The 18,739-nt window shown below is 37.1% G+C and overlaps 1 protein-coding gene across 4 annotated transcripts in view; it reads left to right on the top strand.

Moving 5' to 3' along the window:
• The window catches only part of LOC113662398 (capping protein, Arp2/3 and myosin-I linker protein 3-like), a 49,684-nt gene extending 42,265 nt beyond the window's left edge, over nt 1–7,419 (top strand). For 2 of the 4 annotated variants that reach the window (XM_027177172.2, XM_047819012.1), the window contains 7 exons: nt 678–879; nt 1,467–2,484; nt 2,617–2,732; nt 3,582–3,711; nt 4,556–4,627; nt 5,086–5,196; nt 6,651–7,417. In XM_027177172.2, the coding sequence (XP_027032973.2) occupies nt 678–879; nt 1,467–2,484; nt 2,617–2,732; nt 3,582–3,711; nt 4,556–4,627; nt 5,086–5,196; nt 6,651–6,691 (1,690 nt within the window). In that variant the 3' untranslated portion in view covers nt 6,692–7,417. Of the gene's footprint in view, nt 1–677; nt 880–1,466; nt 2,485–2,616; nt 2,733–3,581; nt 3,712–4,555; nt 4,628–5,085; nt 5,197–6,650 lie in introns of all 4 variants that reach the window. The other 2 variants (XM_047819014.1, XM_047819013.1) reach the window with 2 other exon arrangements.
• The last annotated feature ends 11,320 nt before the right edge of the window (nt 7,420–18,739 follow it).

Genomic DNA, 18,739 nt, shown 5'->3' with positions numbered 1-18,739 from the left:
AGCAAATGAGATATTTTCCCCTGACACAGTACAGTAAAAGTAAGAGACATAACGGATGGTAACTGTTGATAACTGTCAAAGCATTTGACTTGTTTTCATGACCTTGCATGGATAGTTTATAGGCTTAGTGGTTAGCAACACACCTTGCAGGATTATGGATTTGATTCCAGCCCCCTTGTGTACATGGAGCTTTTGCATCACCCTGTGCTACTGGGGTTTCCTCTGGATACTCCACTTTTTTCCCACAGTCCAAAGACATACCTTGTATGCTGAGTAGCATCTCTAATAATTTGTCATTAGTGTGTGAATGGGTACATGATTGTGGTTGCCAGTGGTTTGCAACCCTGTCCATGGTGTCCCCTGCTTTGGGCTCTGAATCCCAGGATAGGCTCCTGCTACACTGTGAAGGATAAAGTATATACAATGAACAGAATTTTATGCTCATCCCACCAGCAAGACTAACCAAGCTATCCTTCTGGTCATCTACTTTATTTTGACTTTCCTTACATTGTAGACTATTCTTCCAGGGCAGTTTCTTTCTGGGTTCCTTTAAGTTTTTTCTCATTATGCGGATAATGTACATGGTTGTGGAAATATTTGCTTAGGAAGTGGTTTAAAGAGAGATTTTATTACATGTATACAATTACTGACCTTACTTTTTTTTTTACTTTATCCAGAAATGCTCTTGAGAATATCTACACTTTACTGCAGCCACCCAGGATACCTGGTAAAGGTAGCTGCCCAGGTGAAGCTGATGGGAGTGTAGAGGACCAGAAAATGGACGAACCCAGAGTAGGGATGATGGAGATACGCTCTGTCCAAGGAATGCCCCTCTCTACATTCAGGACAAACAAACACCCGTTTTACACTGGCAAAATGGTACGGTTTAATTCCACAGCCAACATGTTGAAGGAAAATGTTTAGTTTTGTGAAGAATTTTGAAGCTTCAGAAGCTATTAATTTGATATGAATCTGACAAAATTAGAATAAGTGTAAGATAATAAGAAAATAAATGACCAAGCACTAAAACTAATAGTGGAATCCTAGCACATAGAAGTTGACATATTCCCTGCCAGTTTGCATCAGAGTTAGAGCTTGAGCAAATAAAAATTAAAAATCCCAGCTGCTTCAGGGATGTTAGCAATTAGCATATTCTAAAACCCCCAAAACCAGATAAAAAACAGATAAAACAACAATAATTTTGCTGTCAAGTACAAGTGAGCATAGATTTTTTTAATCCCCAAGTATTTACTTGGTTCTCATAAGCGAGAAACATCGAAAAAGTCTGGAATACACACACATGCTAATGCTGGTATAGGAAAATAATAAATGACAGGCTTGTACACAAAATGGAGGTAACATCCCAATGCCATGCCGAAGTGTTTTGTTCCTCTTTATTTCTAAAATATGGCCTTTGTTTCATTACAAAATATTGACCATGTCCTGTTTTTTTTTTTTTATTACAGAAATCTGACATGGAGCCTGACCATGACCCATCTTCAGGAACAGCTGACAGAGAGCTTGATAGGCAGACATTACGGCCAGGAGACAGACAGGCGAGCTGGGAGATGGACAGGCAAAGACAAATCGATAGAGAGCTTGAGTGGCAAAACCTCAGGAAATCTGAGAGTGAGACAGATGGGCAAACTGTGAGACATATAAATAGAGAATTGGAAAGGCAAGCATCAAGGCAGACAGACAAAACCTCAGAGAGAGAGTCAGACAGACAGACCCTGAGGAAGACAGAAAAAGAGTTAGACAGAACAACGTCAAGGCAGATAGATAAGCCTGCTGAGAGAGAGTTAGACAGACACACTTTGAGACAGATCGACAGGGAGTTAGACAGGCAGACTCTATGGAAGGCAGAGAGAGAGTTAGACAGACAAGCGCTGAGGCAGATAGACCGAGAGTTAGACAGGCAGAGCCTATGGAGGGCAGACAGGCATTCAGAGAGGGAGTTAGACAGACACACCCTGAGGCTGATCGACAGGCAGGCTGAGGCTCAACAGAAACAGTGGTTAGAAATGAGAAAAGGGGCAGAGAGGAAGTGGGCGGAGCCAAAACAACAGACAGATACACAGTGGACAGACCTCAGGCAGGTGGACAGGCAGTCTGAGAGGCAATGGATGGACAGACAGGTAGACAGACATGTACACGGACAGCACAGGATGCCATCCCCCATTGCTGAGAAGGAAATCTGCACAGATGAAGATAAGAGAATGCACTGTGAAGCATCTATAATCACAGACACACACTCTGATTCAGGCTCCTGGGAGCATCCGATGGACAGAAGCCCACCGTCAGATCCACAAATGGAACACCGGACCGAGCCATGTCCATCAGAAGAGAGATGTAGGGGGGTAGGCACCAGAGGAACGTCAGTGGGGCGTCTCATCCTTTGCCCATCCAAACCGGAGCCACCTCCGCAGAGCAGTAAGCCCAGTTTAGCCAAACTCAGACAGAGACCTCTGCAGGAGAGCTCAGGTACTGCAACATCTCCTAAACATTTACAATAGAAAACAGACTTGAATTGGCTGTTTTTTTTATATAAATGTTATGTTTTTTATTACATTATACTTAATTGGAAGTGTTCGAGTGTTTAAATATGTGTTTTAGGTACAGAGGATGAACTAGGAGATAGTAATAGTTTCCGAGTGGAAAGGAAAGACAAAGATGGTGGGATGGAACGGGTAAAAGAAACAGATACACACCATCCACCTATCCCAGCTAAGGTATGTGGGTATCTGTATGTATAGTTCAGGGTATAATTCACTATTAGCAGTTTATTGATAAGGGATCCAGTTTACAAATGCAATAATATTATTACAACCATCATGTGTTTGTTTTTTTTAAACCTTCCAGAAAATCTGTGCACACAGTTTTATTAATTTTATTAAACACATAGGCATTAATTATATCACCTTCTTCTGTCTAAGACAACAGCTAAACTAATGACAATTTACATACCCTAGGTCTGCTCTAAAACATTAGTCCATTGGGTTACAAAGATTAAAATAGTTGCAGGATAAAGAAGGGACCACATTTGCGCCATCACCGCACCCCAGAACACATAGACGTTTTCACACCATTGATGGAGCTTCAACCAAAATGCTGCGGGATCCAAGTTACTGAGGCAGAGCAGAACACACACCTTGAAATTATTTATCTTGGTAGTGACCCACGCATACTGGGCGTTTTACAAGGGGTCATGTATCCCACAGAGAGATTTGGATTTGGAGATGTGCAACTTTCCATTCTATTGCATCTTCTTCTTTATCCTGCAACTATTTTTAAGATGCAATAATATAACTTCTACTAAAGACAGCCTTAATATTTGCCATTATTATGGAACCATAGCTCAAGCATGTTGTGCTGTGGCCAAACTCTGCAGTTTGACCAAAGATAATGACAGCACATAGTAATAAACCATCGGCCCTACTGAAAACTGTGCTACTTGTTGGTTAGAAATACAACCAAGCAACACACACATTAACATCTGACATCTGACATTCTGAGGATTATGTAGCAGTGTGGAAAATGCTATGTTGACTGATTTTGATGCCATTTTCTCTACTGAATAGCCAAAGACTACTCCATATGTGCTGTCGCCCACCGATTCAGCCAGTGATAGGAAGATCCTGCCAGCTACACCACCAGCACCAGCACCAGCAAAACCTACCTTAGCGCAGACTGAACGTTCCCATACTCAAGGTCTGCCTTTATTTTTATTGGCCAACATTAAGTGTAACATTGATTAGAATTGTACTGTAAATTTTGCTGTTTGTGATGAACGAATTTATAAAGAAAGCTAAGACTGTTATAATAAGTCCAAACAGAACACTAAATGCTAAATAATATTCTTTAGATCTGTGGTAATTGATCAGCACTCCAGTCATACAGGTTTGTCTGGAGTGCATAATGTCTGATGTAGTTTATTATACATTTATGATGCGTTCACACATACAGTGACAAAGCGATGGGAGATCATTCATTTTGAATGAGAGCTGGCTGACTTCCAGCGACATGAGCAAAGGCATCATACGGTGACTAGATGTGTGTGTTTACTTCACAGTAAAGCCACTGCTGACTTGCAGCGATAAAATCACTGCATGTGTGAAAGTAGTTTTATTACTTATTAGTAGACTAGAAATGAGTTGTAGGAATATTGGCTAACCATAAAGGTTTTTCCTCATGCATCCATTCCTCGTTTTTATTTAACTTGACACACACGTTAGCTATAAACCATGTAAATCAATGTAACTTTGTAATACTCATTGCTAATATGGGGGTATTTTGAAAAGTCAGAGAACCAGAGATAATGTATGTTGCTCATGTTTGGCTAAATCATTTTTAAACAACTTACAATTGAAGGAACGCAGGCTAATTGGTAGTTTATCCTTAGTTTATCCTTAGTGGTAATTAAATTCTTGATAAATGAACTTTTGAAAAAACTGAAGCTTATTCTGTTAGTTATTAACTCTCAGTGTAATGTTATTTGATAACTAAATGAATCCTGGGTCATTAGTAGTTGTGTGTGTACATGTATGGTGGGCAGGTGAGGAATGTGTGAGACCACAGGCTCCAATCAAACCACAGAGGAACAGAAAGGCTTTGTCCTGTGACACAGGTTTGTTGTTTGGGTGTTGCACACACACACACACACACACACACACACACATACACACACACACACACACACACACACACACACACACACACACACACCCACACACACACACACACACTAATTTGGTACCATGGCTCCCAATATGTGTCTATGTTAGTGTGTGTGTGTATACACACCTATAGAACACATTTACACCTGTACCCTCAGACACACTATTCATATTGAAAACAAATATTTGAAATTGTTGTTGGGGTTTTTTTTTTGTTTGTTTGTTTTTGTCTTGCTGATTACTGTGTGTGTGTGTGTGTGTGTGTGTGTGTGTGTGTGTGTGTGTGTGTGTGTGTTTATTTATTTGTTTGTTTTTGTTTGTTTGTTTATTTTATGTCATGTTATTCATGTCTGTGTGTGAGACTGCATGTGTCCTGACCTTTGTCCTTGTGCAATGTTTGTTGCTACAGGCACAGACAGGGACAGCCCTAATAACCTGGAGAAGCCCCCAATCCCTCGCAACCCTCCTGTGAAAAAACCTAGAGCCCCCCAGAACAGAAACCAGTCCCTGGACCACCCTGGTACTGTTTGTGACTGTGTGTGTGTGTGTGTGTGTGTGTGTGTGTGTGTGTGTGTGTGTGTGTGTGTGTGTGTGTGTGTGTGTGTGTGTGTGTGTTTCAGATTTGTATTACAGATCACTTCACACAAGTGCTGTCAACTTTCTCTCTCACTGTCTCTCTCTCTCTCTCTCTCTCTCTCTCTCTCACACACACACACACACACACACACACACACACACACACACACACACACACACACACACACACACACACAACTGTATGTTTCTGATAAATTCACATTCAGACAAAATGCTCTCCTCTTTAGATCATATCACATATTTATAAAATGCTCTTACATTTAGATTGAACATCATTTAAATGAAAATAAAAGTATTTAATATACATTATTATTACTTAATTTACAGTTTTTTTGTGGAATTAAATATACTTTTAGTATTCTTTGAAATATTATTTCAAATATAAAAAACAAAAAAAAACAAAAAAAAAACACCTTTGTGCCAAACTTGTGGCTCGTATCTGTTTTGACGCTTTACTATAAGGGTTCTTTATTGGAATAACATATCATTCAAATGATATTTAGCACAACCCTTCTGCATTGTTTTTACAACGTTCCCTCATCTAATTTGTTTCATTAAAAAGAGATTCTTTTACTTTTAAAAATTCACTGTCTCTAAGATTTGTGAAAAAGCAAGTTTGAGTAATGTACCTGACAGGCAGCGGAGATTCTTTTTTTTTTTTTTTTTAAAAAAGACAGACAGACAGATCCGAAACGTAACAGGTCTTATATAAAAAATGATCAAGAAAAAAGATCAGACAAAGATCCTGCAATCAACAATCAGAGAAGGGGAGATAAAAGGCAGAATCCAGAGAGAACCCCTGAGATCAAAAGCTAGATCGCATAACCAAGATATTACAATTGGCATATTGACTGTATATACTGTGTGTGTGTGTGTGTGTGTGTGTATATATATATATATAATATGAAATTATTTTGTATTTTGCTATATTTTGTACATTCATATCAAGATTATTATATTATATACATTTATATATTTTTACATACAATTTATATAAGCTGCTATGTGATAATGTTCACTGTTGAAAAGAGCTAAAGAAATACATTTCTATTTTTTTGTGGTCCAAAACAGTCTATATTTAGGAGAGAAATTATGGTAGGCCATAGTGAGTTCTGGGAACTGGAGTCGATTTACTGCATCAACAAGACAGAATGATATTTGTAGAGTTTGAATCCCAAATTTAGATAATCCAAAAGTAAACTATTGTTTAGGAGTGCCACTCACAATTTTCCTTCCCATAGTTCCATGATATATTTGTAATTATACTCGCTATGATTAAATTATTCTGGAAGTGTTGAATCCAGAAGAATTATTTCGGAAGTACTGACTTTTTTCCCCATTTATTTTTTCCCTTTTGCTGACTTTCTATCTATATAGATAGTGTTGGAACGTTGCCTAGTAACAGCGAGCCCTTGTGACCACTTACCCACTGATGGCTGACCGGGAGGTTGTCATGACAACAGAGATGATGGAGACAGTGACGACGGCAACAATGTTGATGATGACTGTGATCAAGAGGTCATAGAAAAATAAATAAATAAATGAATAAATAAAAGCTGTGATTACACAGAGATCAGAACTGTGACAGTATGTCAAAAAGGCTGATGATAGCATTTATGTAAAGCGATATGCACTCGAGTTGACATTGATGAATGTGTACTCGCAGGTCTTTTTCCCCCTTTTTTTAATTTATTTTTTTTTTACATGCGATGCTATCTTTGTCACATTGGACAGTGTATCACGAAAAAAAAAATAAAAAAATTAGTAATATGTTGACTAAAATGCTTGCAACTCAAATGCTAGCTTACTATTGCTAGGGGGCCAAGCACCAAAAATAATGTTTAAATAATTTATTATTATTATTATTATTATTATTATTATTATTATAAATTCTTATTTGTTAATGACAACAAAATTATAATTGCTATTTTCTTTCATTTTTTTATAGCTGTGTTTACTTGAAATGGAAAAAAATATATTTGTATTTGTTTATTAAAAAGAACTCTAGATATTCTCATGTTTGCGCTCACAGATTATGTCTATGAACGCTCTTAGCATTCTTTGCTATGAAATTTGATTTGTTGATATTTATGCCTATTTGCTTTCCTGAGCTGATGTCTAATATATTTTGTACAAAATGAGGATATATATGAATTAAAAACTTATGTTGGAAAACCTAAGAGAATATTATTGTTTCTGTCTAGAAATACTCTTGGATAATAAACATATTAATAAACATATGTTATGTATGCTAGTCAACTTTAACACACAGGAATAAACTACAAGGTATTTTTTTACGTTTACCTTGTTCATCATCATTTAACTTTTTTAATAGATTTTGCTTCCCAAAGGGTTGGGCAAGGTGAATGACACAATTCCAAAAGAAACGTACCTTCTATTCATTTAAGGATGAAAAATCTCCTAACAATCCTTCCAAACACATACAGTAATGGCAAATCTGTCCACCATTATGAGTCATCCTGCATTAGCAAAAACATGTTTAAGATGGTCGACATGAAACTGAGGTATTGAATTGAACCTGGTAGTATGAGTATTTTGTGGACAAGGACCTGACAGACTGGATCTGGGCTTTCTGTGGAGCTTTTGTTGTTTGAAGGGGGACGTCTTACCCCAATAATCCTCACTGACAGCCACCAGTATTTCAATGTTCAATATTTACATTTAGTTTGTAGTTAAGCCTTGAGTTATACCCAGAACCACCTCAGCGGGTGTGAAGCCAGGGCTTTCCAGTCATGTATTGGGAATAAGAAATCAGAATTTTGGCTCTGTAAGCAATAATAATTACAATCATCATTTTTAAGGTATTGATGCATATGGTTAATTTTTTTTGTGTGGATGATATAGCCAGCAAAAAGATTTGAAAAATGATCATTTTAATGATAAGCTGGTTTACGCAATCAATCAGTCCTTGATGAGGTGTGCCCAATTGGTCCTTGGTGAGGATCTGTGGAGCTAGTTAGTTGTTTGAAGAAGCATGTCTTATCCCACTTTCTACAATAATCCATAACCACCAATGTATTCATTTTGACATGGGGTTTTTAGTGGGGCCTTGAGTTATTCTTAGATCCATCTCAGCAAGTGCAAAATCAGTACTTTCTTGTCACCTAGTGTTAAACGCAATTCAGAACTCTGGCCTCATAAGCAATAATACAGGCAATAAATGTTTTTAAGGTCTGGATTATGCATATGATCAATGTTTGTATGTGGATTGTACAGGCAGCAGATATTGAATACGTTTCTGAGTGGCTGGTGTACCCAATAAGGTGAAGATGACGTGTACCCAATCTTTGTTTGATTAGTCCTTGCTAAGATGTACCCTATCAGTCCATTAAAATGATCTAGGCTATATGTGGAGCTTTAGCTGGGACATATCTTATGCCAAAACAAAACTTGGATCTTGGGATTGACAACCCACTGTGCAGTAATGTAGGAGAGTGCTGCCTGGTTGGAAATAACTTCAAATCATGTCCTTTCAGATACACTGTCATTTATTTTGTTACACTGGCAGCAATGGTCGGATACCTTTACACAGAACTACTTACAATACTGATTTGTAGTGTCCATCAGAACATGATCCTAGCTAGTATTTTATTATTGAAAGCATTCTGCGAAGCATACAGCTTTTTCAGAGAAGTGAAAGGTGAGCTGCTGGTACCAGAGCACTAACCCACTAACCCAATAAAGTACTGCACTCCCTTGATAGGTCCAGGTACATCCCACACAGTCTGTGTTGGATATGATTGCATGTCATCTCTGGAAATCTGTGGACCAAAAAGGGGATATATATATGTCAATGAATTATTGAATCAGGGACTGATATTCTGTAGAGCCACCAGCAGGTGGCAGCAGATACCAACAAAGAGCAACATCTCAGGCACACAAACACCCACCCCAGTCATTCTTCAGGTTGTTAGGAGCAACCAAGCAGTAATCCCCTTTCACCTAGTGAGGGGATGAGTCATTCGAGGGGAAGATAAGGACCTCCGTGGCTGTTTGGTCCCTCTGCCTTCACTTCCTCTTTATTTTACATAGCTATTTAAGTATTAAGTTGTATTATTTAAGAGTTAAGTGTGTGGGGTGTTTATGTGTGCAGTTAATTGCTGATTGATGCTCTTAGCCTTCCTTTAACTAGATTAGACATAGTCTAAAACCACTGGATTGACTAGATTTCTGGTAGTCTTCTGTAAAAACTTACATTGTCTTTTAGTCTATCACACTGATGCAGCAAAAATTAAACCCATTTTAATGTGTTCATATATATTAAGACAGAAAACAATGACCCTGACATCTCTATCACAATATTGCTATAAAAGCATATACTGGCTGTGTAATAATGTCTAGAAGAAAAGTAGACCAATCATTAGACCTGCTGACCTGTGTGGGCAAGTTTTAGCTGTGAAACATGAAATGTGGGTGACATATGATAATAATCCAACATTTATTATGCTATGATCGTTCACTATTTGAACCGGGTATTAAAAGCATTACTTAACATTCTGGAAATCTTATTTCTGCAGAAAAAACAGGCTTGTTGTTGGTGTGACAGTCAGCTGTGTGGATGTTTTCTGTCTCTTTTTCTATCTTTTCACCTAGTCATCCATATCCTGGACCTAAATATGAAGATATTTAACATACAGAAGTTAGTAGAACTGATCACTAAATTTTTTTTGTTATTTTAAAGCCTATGATCAATAAAAGTTTTCAGGAATTCTGAAAGTAGAGTATTTAAAGTCATTCAATATCCTGATTAAAAAAGTTCGCCACCTATATTATACTAATACAATATAGAGAACTAGACTGTCATTATTTCAAAGTTTTGTCTTGTCATTTTCTTCATGCATCATTGTATTAGCCTTAATTATTTTCTTTGAGAAACTGTCTCATACATTTAACAGCAAAAATACAATTTCCCTTTCTAGTCCACATTTTCGGTACCAGAATTTATTTTTTGCTATATTCTATTGAAAAATGTCTTAATTTTACTTATCAAAAATCTGACAACCCTCAGCTTCATGCGGGTAATTCATGTAATCTGCTTAGTCGTGTGTGTAGCTCATCTGAATACAAATTACTGTCTATGTAAACTGTGACATAAATTTAAAACTTGTCTAGACTCTTGAGTTTGAATGAACCCTAAATGTTTGCAATTTTGGTGGTCACAGAAGTTTAGTGGATACAACATTTGCCTCGCATCTCCATTGTTGGGGTTTTGATCTCCACCTCATCCATATGTGCACTGTTTTTGCATGTTCTCTCTATGCTTCAGGGTTTTCCATCAGGCAATCTGGTTTCCTACCATAGTCCACAGACATGCACTGTAGGCTGAATGCCATCTTTAAATTGTCCATAGTTTGTGAAAGGGTATACGATTGTGCCCTTGTGAACACTGAGATAGGCTCCAGGGTCCCTGGGACACTGTATAGGATAAGAAAACAGATGGAACTTTACATACATTACTTAAGGTTAAGCAGATTAAGTACATGCAACTCCAGTATGCCTTTATCCATCATTCCAAGATTGAAGCAAAGCATATAATCACCAATCATCTCCATGCATAGGTTCTTTTCTCCATTATACTCTAATTTGACTGATTTCTCTATTTTCATTTAAGATACATGCTCTTGAGATCTTGCAAAACTCAATTTTGAGAATGTTCATTCTTCTATTATGGGCCATATATAATAAAAACACCATCTTGACACATCAGTGCCTCTGTAAGCTATTGATGATAGGAAAATTGTGTGAATAAAAATGAGAGTGCCTATGTACCAGATTCTCAAACTGTCATAAGTGTGAAAATCTGTGGTTTATATTTAGATGCTGTATATAAAGCTTGTACATGTTGTACATGATGTTTTTTAGATGTTCATTAAAAATAAGCTTGTTAAAGTTTTGCAAATATGTAGAACTATGCAAATATGTGTTACAGTACAAGTGCTTATTTTAGATCAATCAACATACAGTACTGTACAGATATTTTAGTCTGGGAAACATACAACATTTAACTTTTTTGTTATTTTGCGAGGGAAAACAAACAGTACATTCATCATTATATAATTTTCTCCAATTTTCAGGTTGAACGGTAAAAATTAGAAAAGAAGAAAATGGCAAAATTCTGAGCTCTGACTTCTCACTTCTCTAAGATTGTATTGTATTTGTGCTAGCAAGACAATTCCATTTGTTTACAAATACATAGCATATTTTCTACCATTGTTAGTCATATTGTGCTATCAGTGATGAGATGTAAGATGAGTTCACACTAACAAAACAGACACCTAATCAAAGGATGCGATTTTACATATGTAAATATCACATGCAAGAGGGATGTCAAGTGATGCAACAGAAAAAGGTTCATGCTTCATGCTATGGTCAAGTTCATATCCCAGAAGCACGACAGTCATTCAAAGCAAAATTGGCCATGTTGTTTGGGTTGGATGGATTGCATTGTTTCAGACTTGCAAATCATGAGCGGGATGTATGGGGAGCAGGGCAGCTAGTAGTGTCCTGTAAAGTGTTACGCTGCATATCAAATTGGCAGTGGATTATAAATAAATAATATAAATAACACCCATGGATAAAATCTATTGTTGCAGCAGTGTGTGTGTGTGTGTGTGTGTGTGTGTGTGTGTGTGTGTGTGTGTGTGTGTGTGTGTGTGTGTTGGGCGGCAGGGGTATGTGTCCTTGTCACAGAAAGTGTGATTAAGCATCAACACACAAAAGAAAAAATGAGCAGTGACCCATTTAGCAAAAGAAAAAAAAAATCTTTCATGCTAGTAATTACGTAGTGGTTACTTAGCAACCTGACTTCAAATTCTAAAGAAGGACAGGAAAGAAGAAGCACGCAGAATAAACATGAGTGGGTACAGAGATGGTGCAAGGGATGAAATGTGGAGTTTCTCAACAAGTGTATCCTCCTGAAGTTATGAAACCTTGTCTGTACAGACTATTCTGGAGAAAGCTTATTTCTGTCAGGGGATGTCTCCAGAAACGTCACGGCAACCTGCTGAAAAAATCCACACACAGGGTGCCTAGTGATTCATATGACAAGCTAATAAGATACCAGGGCCTGTCAAAGCCATGAGTCATGAGTCATACTGTGATGGGGCTAAGAAAGGAGGAATTGGACATAAAGAGTGGAGCCATGCTGTGTATCAAAACTGCAATGCATTGTGAAGCAAACTGGGTGAAATGGAATGAAGAGAATATACTATCAATGCTAAGTGCTAATACAGTACATATATAATGGATTGCCAGCTTTGTCTTAAAAACTGAAGACATTTCTATTTTAAACACAAGTAACTTCGTGTCATTTCGGAACAAACGATCACTGAAACATAATTCGCAGATTGGTCATTATGGGCACAAGCATCTGTTTGTGATAGTGGGCTTTTTGAGTTGGCTGCTTTAGAATCAACACGTATCTTAGAAACTTAAACACACACTAGATGTTTGGTTAACTAGATGGACAAACCATAGACAATATTTGCTGTATAAGACTTGACTTAAATACCAAACTAATCCAGGTGCGAAAGTTCACGTGACGTTTTCCAGTGAGGCACAGTGACTGATGGGAAACGTAGAAATGCTTGAAGTCAGCGTAACAGCATTCCACTGAACAATATTATATTTGATATTCAGATTTTTGTTTTCTAATTTCAGCAGAAACATCAGAAAGGATTCTCTGATTACAGTCAAAAAGGTTCAGATTTTGACAAATCAAAAATATGTAATTGTACCTACCATTTTTTAGAAGAATCTCAAACTTTACTAATGTTACATCTCATTTTATCTTATTTGAAAAAATATTTGAAAGTGCCTCCAACATTGGTACTGTATGCCGACACACAAAAATAAACGAATCACAAAAAAACATGAACACGTAAAAAGTTGAACCCTAATGAACCATAATGTGCCGGGGTTGAGAAATATTTCTTTCTTGCTGTTTCATTGAAATGTATGTATTTACTAATGCTGAGTCCTTGATGTAAAACATGTTGATGTGAGAGGGCTAGGGATAGTTAGTGGTTAGCATGTTAGCCGCACATTTCCGGCATAGGCGGTTCGATTCCTGTTTCTGTCCCCTGGTGTATGTGGAGTTTGCATGTTCTTCCTAGGTAAATTGTATGTAGTTTACATAGGCTCTAGGTTCCCTGTATAGGAGGAATGGTACAGAAAATGGACAGATAAGCAGAAATAATGTTCTTAATCCTAGTCTGGAAATTTCTGGAAAAAGAGGCACAAGTTACGTCATCTCACTGTATAAAAGCAGTAGTACTGAGCTTCAAGAAAATCCTCTTCTTCTTCTTCTTCTTCTTCTTCTTCTTCTTCTTCTTCTTCTTCTTCTTCTTCTTCTTCTTCTTCTATCTGTGCCTCTCCACCAAACCTATGGGAGGTCTGTAAGTCTATACTTCTCCTGTAATCATGCTGTAACCATTCAGACAGGATGTAAAGTACAGTATATACCGTACACACTCACTTGACCTACTGAATACTAGACACGATGCAAAGCACGATAATGTGAGCATGTTGTAAAGTAACACCAGGATTTTGCATGTTGTTTGAATATTTTCCAACTTTTCCTTCCCAACATGTAAAAGCTACCACTTGATATATATTTCAGAAATACCTTAATCCATCAGTTGTTATGAAGTCTTTGTGTGTACAGCACTGTATCAGTGCAGCTATTAACATTTACCTAGCTGTGTTGTAAGAGTTAGCAGCTCACCAGCTAAGATTTGAGGGATTATGAATAAATCTGGTAGTTGTTTGAACTCTTCAGTTGTGTGGGATTCTTTTCTAAATCTTTCTATACTTACGTGAACAAAAATGTCTGATAGTCTTTAATGGTACTTTTTGGCGAAAACAGCAGTCATAAGGTATGCCTTCACACAAAAAAGTCTTTATTTCTTGCCTTTTTTATATTTGAATGTGTAGAAGATGAAGTTACACAAATACATTTTAGGATTTCAAGTTTAGGAAATGAGGAAATTCACAAATATTTAGTATTTCCTAATCAAATCTACTCTATTTTTATTATAGTCCAAATCTAGATTGCTTTAAAGTTTAATTCATCACCTATCCAGCTCTCGAGACATTGTTTTAAGTCAACTTAATAATAGATAGGTCTTATTTCCTATGTGCTTTTATTTTGAAACAAATGTGTACAAATTCGATAAATAAAATAGTAGGTTCCTAGAAAATCTGTTTGAATATTTAGTATCAGCCCAACCATAAGCTTTCATATAACATTTATATATAATGAACTATAAACATGATAATAATATCTAGTTCTACTGGCCAAGTACAGAACCCCAGTATTTCCATGTAGTACAGCAAGGAACCATTTTTTTAAGTGTAGTGTTTTAATGCATTATTTTGAATAACATTTTAAAGTTTTCCAGATTATTCTTGTACAGTAAAATTGTTTTTCAGCAGAAACTATTACATTATATTCAGAATGGAGAGAAAACATGAGACTAAAACCAACATCAGAAAACAATCAGGTAAAACTACAACATTCCTTAATATATTTATACTTTGAAAACTCGTCTACTTTATCTCTCTCTCTCTCTCTCTCTCTCTCTCTCTCTCTCTCTCTCTCTCTCTCTCTCTCTCTCTCTCTCTAATAAATTCATAAGGCAGTACACATCTGGTACAAATTATTTATATGAAAAAGTGTTATATATAAATAAGTGTATTGTAAACAGTGTTAATAACATGTTGCATCATATATTCATAATGCATTATGAGAAGATACAGTATAATTGCTGTGTTAATGTACGACATACTATATAACGCTTTGCCTTTTCATAATGTGTGGAATTCCTTTTGAATGCATTTGATGAGACCAGGCTTTTGTTCACAGAAAGCATTAGCTCAGCTCAGTCTGATCTGATTCTGAGGTCTCGCCTTTTCTGCACAGCTGAGTGATCCGCTGCCTGAACAGAGACTGTCCCACTCCCAGGTTTAACGTAGTGGAAAGGGAGTAGACACTGAAGACTGTCCAGAGGACATTTTGATCGCACTTGTATTGGTAATATATGCGATACAAATCCAAAAACATCCCCATTGTGCAGAGAAGATAGAGGGGACCTTGTACAATGCCAGTGATGGTGACTCGAACCTGGTTTTGGAGGACCTGAGAGTTGATGCTTTTACCACTTTTTGTCATCTTCCTGATGTGCTGGTACAGGTAGCACACTGTAGCGCCGTTTACTGTCAGCATGGTGATCAAACCAAGAAAAATCAGCACTATTGTTAGAATATCAATAATCTCACTGAGTTGTACCATCGCACCAGCAGTGATGTCACTACTATCGAAAGTAGTGATGTCACTACTTTCTATAGTGCCGTTGCTTGTCTGATTGAAGTTCAGTAAAAATTGTAAAACAAAATTGAAAAGGAAGTAGATGTTTGTGGAAATGACGATCAAATAAACAATGATCCGGATGTTCCTTTTAAACCAAGTGAACAAGGCAGTCCGACCAGGGACAATCTGTGTGCAGTAGAAGATGTTCAGCCAGAGAGTAGTGGGCATGCTGACACGAATCGAGTAGTACATGAAGTTATTCATGCTGTATTTAAGTTCCATGCTAACAGCAGATATGTCCAGGCTGATGTAAAGGACCTGGCTGACCTGGAACAGACTGGTGCAGAAGATCATGAGCACCAGCAGGGTTAACAGTGGCTGTCTGATTTTCCTCGTCTGGCCCGAAACCAAGCAGAAAACATAAAACATGTTTATCGTGAAACCCAAAGCTGAACAAAGAATGTTCAGGATGGCAGCACAAATTAACTCCATAGGCAGAACAGGACTGGAGGCTGCAGAGGCTGGATCTTCTAATGAGCAGATTTAGTTTGTCATTCACTTTTACTGCACACAGGTGTTCATGGTGCCAGAAGTCTAATGAACTGTTACTGATTTACATACTCTAAACAGGCTTTCTTTGCATTTTCAAACCCGCTTAAGCATTTATTACACCCAGTGGATCTTGAACGTGTTACACACATGATAGAATGATTTAAAAAAAAAAAATTCAACACAACTGAATACCCTATACCCCGAATACAGTACACGTTTAAAAGCAATGGTTCTATATAGAACCTAAAATGGTTCGATCACATGCTCCATATACCTGTACACGAATAAAATGGGGCTTTCACTGTGATGCCAAAGAGGAACTATTTTTGGTTCTTCAAAGAAACTTAAACCATTCAATCAATCAAGTAAATCGTTCATAAAATAACTTTTTTTTTCTTAGTGCTTAAAGAACATTTTTATAGTCTAAAGATCCCTTTTTCTACTAGAAATAACCTTAAAAGTCAATTTCCTTACAGTTAAATTGTACTTAAAAGTCAACCAATTTCCATGCATGTCCTCTGAATATAGGTCTAATAAACTATGAACATGTTAATAATATCCAATAATACATTCATAGGGCAGTACACATCTGTTTTGAATGATTTAAATGAATATGTGTTATAGCACATTGCATTAGAAATAGTGTTAAAAACATTGTTTGATCATAGCGCACTTTGAGAAGATACAGTTTAACGGCCATGTTAACATGCGACTTAGTATATAATGCTACAAACTGTATTACCTTTTCATAATGTGTTTAATGCCTTATGAATGCATTTTGTGAGTTTGCCGTTACAGAAATTAACAAAAAATGTAGTGATATTAAGAGGCGCTTGAAAAAAAAAGATCCACAATGGTCAGGATCTTACCAAGCAGTTCCAATAAGATACTACTTAATGATCTACCAAATAGATGAGCATAATCCTGGCACATCAGGGCAAGAACCAATGACAGGATGGGGATAAGACATGAATCAGAACCAATGCACATGGCAACATAAGCAAAAACACAACAGAAACAGTGTACTAAATATATAATGATAGTTTCCCTCTAGTGGTCTGGTGGGGAAGTGTCCCAAATATCTGTGACATTTTTAAAACCATTTAAGCACTTACGTCAGCCAGTGAATCTTGAACATGCTACATACTTAAAAGAATAATTTCTTTACAATCCCTGACAATTGCTGGAGAGAAGGTCAGATAAAAATGCATTCTACATGCATCCAGACATGGCAACAGTGGAAATCACTTTTACATTAGCTATTAATGCTCAAGGGAGTCCATTACAATACTAGCAGAACCCAGATTAACACTCATAGCTAGACCTGGATGCCTAAAAAGCTGGGAAGCCTGACTGCCTTTTCCTTGATTCTGAGATTATAATAGTCTACACACACACACACACACACAAAATGTTTACACAATTCATAGATAGACATATAACAGAATTATAATAATTGTGAAAAGTAAAGCATATTCAGGAAAATGCTTTATGCTGCATATTTTCCTTGCTTTCAGTCATCAGACCTTGTACTACAATATGAAGTCGCCCGAACTGGTTGCCATATAAGCTTTCTATGTCCTGTTAGAATGAAACATTTTGGAGGGAGATTTGGTGTGTGTATCTAAAATTCACCAATCTATTTATGCATCATTTGATTTGAAATGAAAGAGAGATGGTATGTGATCTTCATCAGCTATCATTGCAGCCTACCGTCTACAGATGGTATATTGTTAATAACAACTGGGCTAATGGCTCCTCAGGATTGATGCTGACGAATGATGAGGTTCCTTAACTGTCTCTCATTTACTATGTTTTCCATAGTACACTTTTAATTCATCTAGCCATCCTGATGAGTGGACACAACTGGCTCAGCTGATGCGATCAAGTCAACTTAGCATAAGTTTGTCTCTGAGCACTATTTTTTGCACTTGTTATGAACCTTCCTAAGTTCCTCCACTCTACACCACTGCTACGCTCCATCTACTGGCTTAGTCTAGATTTAAAACACCGATGCTTGCCTACAATGCCAAAAATGGACAAGCACTCTCGATCCTCAAAGCACTTATCACACCCACAGTGCACCATGTTCCCTCCTTCCCATCTCTAGCAGTACTCGATTGATCCCACCACCTCTCAGGGTACAGGGTACAGTAGGTAAGCATCAAGACTCTTTTCTGTTCTGGCATCTATGTGGTGGAACAAAAAGTGCTGAGTCACTGACTTACCTCACAAGACTCATCTCTTCCTGAATTATGTGTACTAGCAAACTATTATATTTTTCTTTTCTAGCTATATTACCTTTTCAGCAGAGATTTTAGATTGGTGGCATTCTTAGTCCGTGACTTTGTAAAGCAGAACCATGGTTTATTCACTCATATGTGGTATAGACTTCAAAGCACTTCTTTAAGTCACTGGATAAATATGTCTGCCATTTAGACATAAATATAAATGTAGTTTCAAATTGCATGGACATAAAAAAAAACCTAAATACATCCTTGATCCATACACAACAGTGTGGGGTTCATTAATCCAAACCTGCAGTTTTACTAAGCCTTTGATTTGGCAGCTTTCTAAGAAAACT

This window comes from Tachysurus fulvidraco, chromosome 9 (genome assembly GCF_022655615.1).
Source record: "Tachysurus fulvidraco isolate hzauxx_2018 chromosome 9, HZAU_PFXX_2.0, whole genome shotgun sequence".
NCBI lineage: Eukaryota > Metazoa > Chordata > Actinopteri > Siluriformes > Bagridae > Tachysurus > Tachysurus fulvidraco.
The sequence above is the reverse complement of the archived record's forward strand: the minus strand, read 5'-3'. Positions and strand labels throughout refer to the sequence as shown.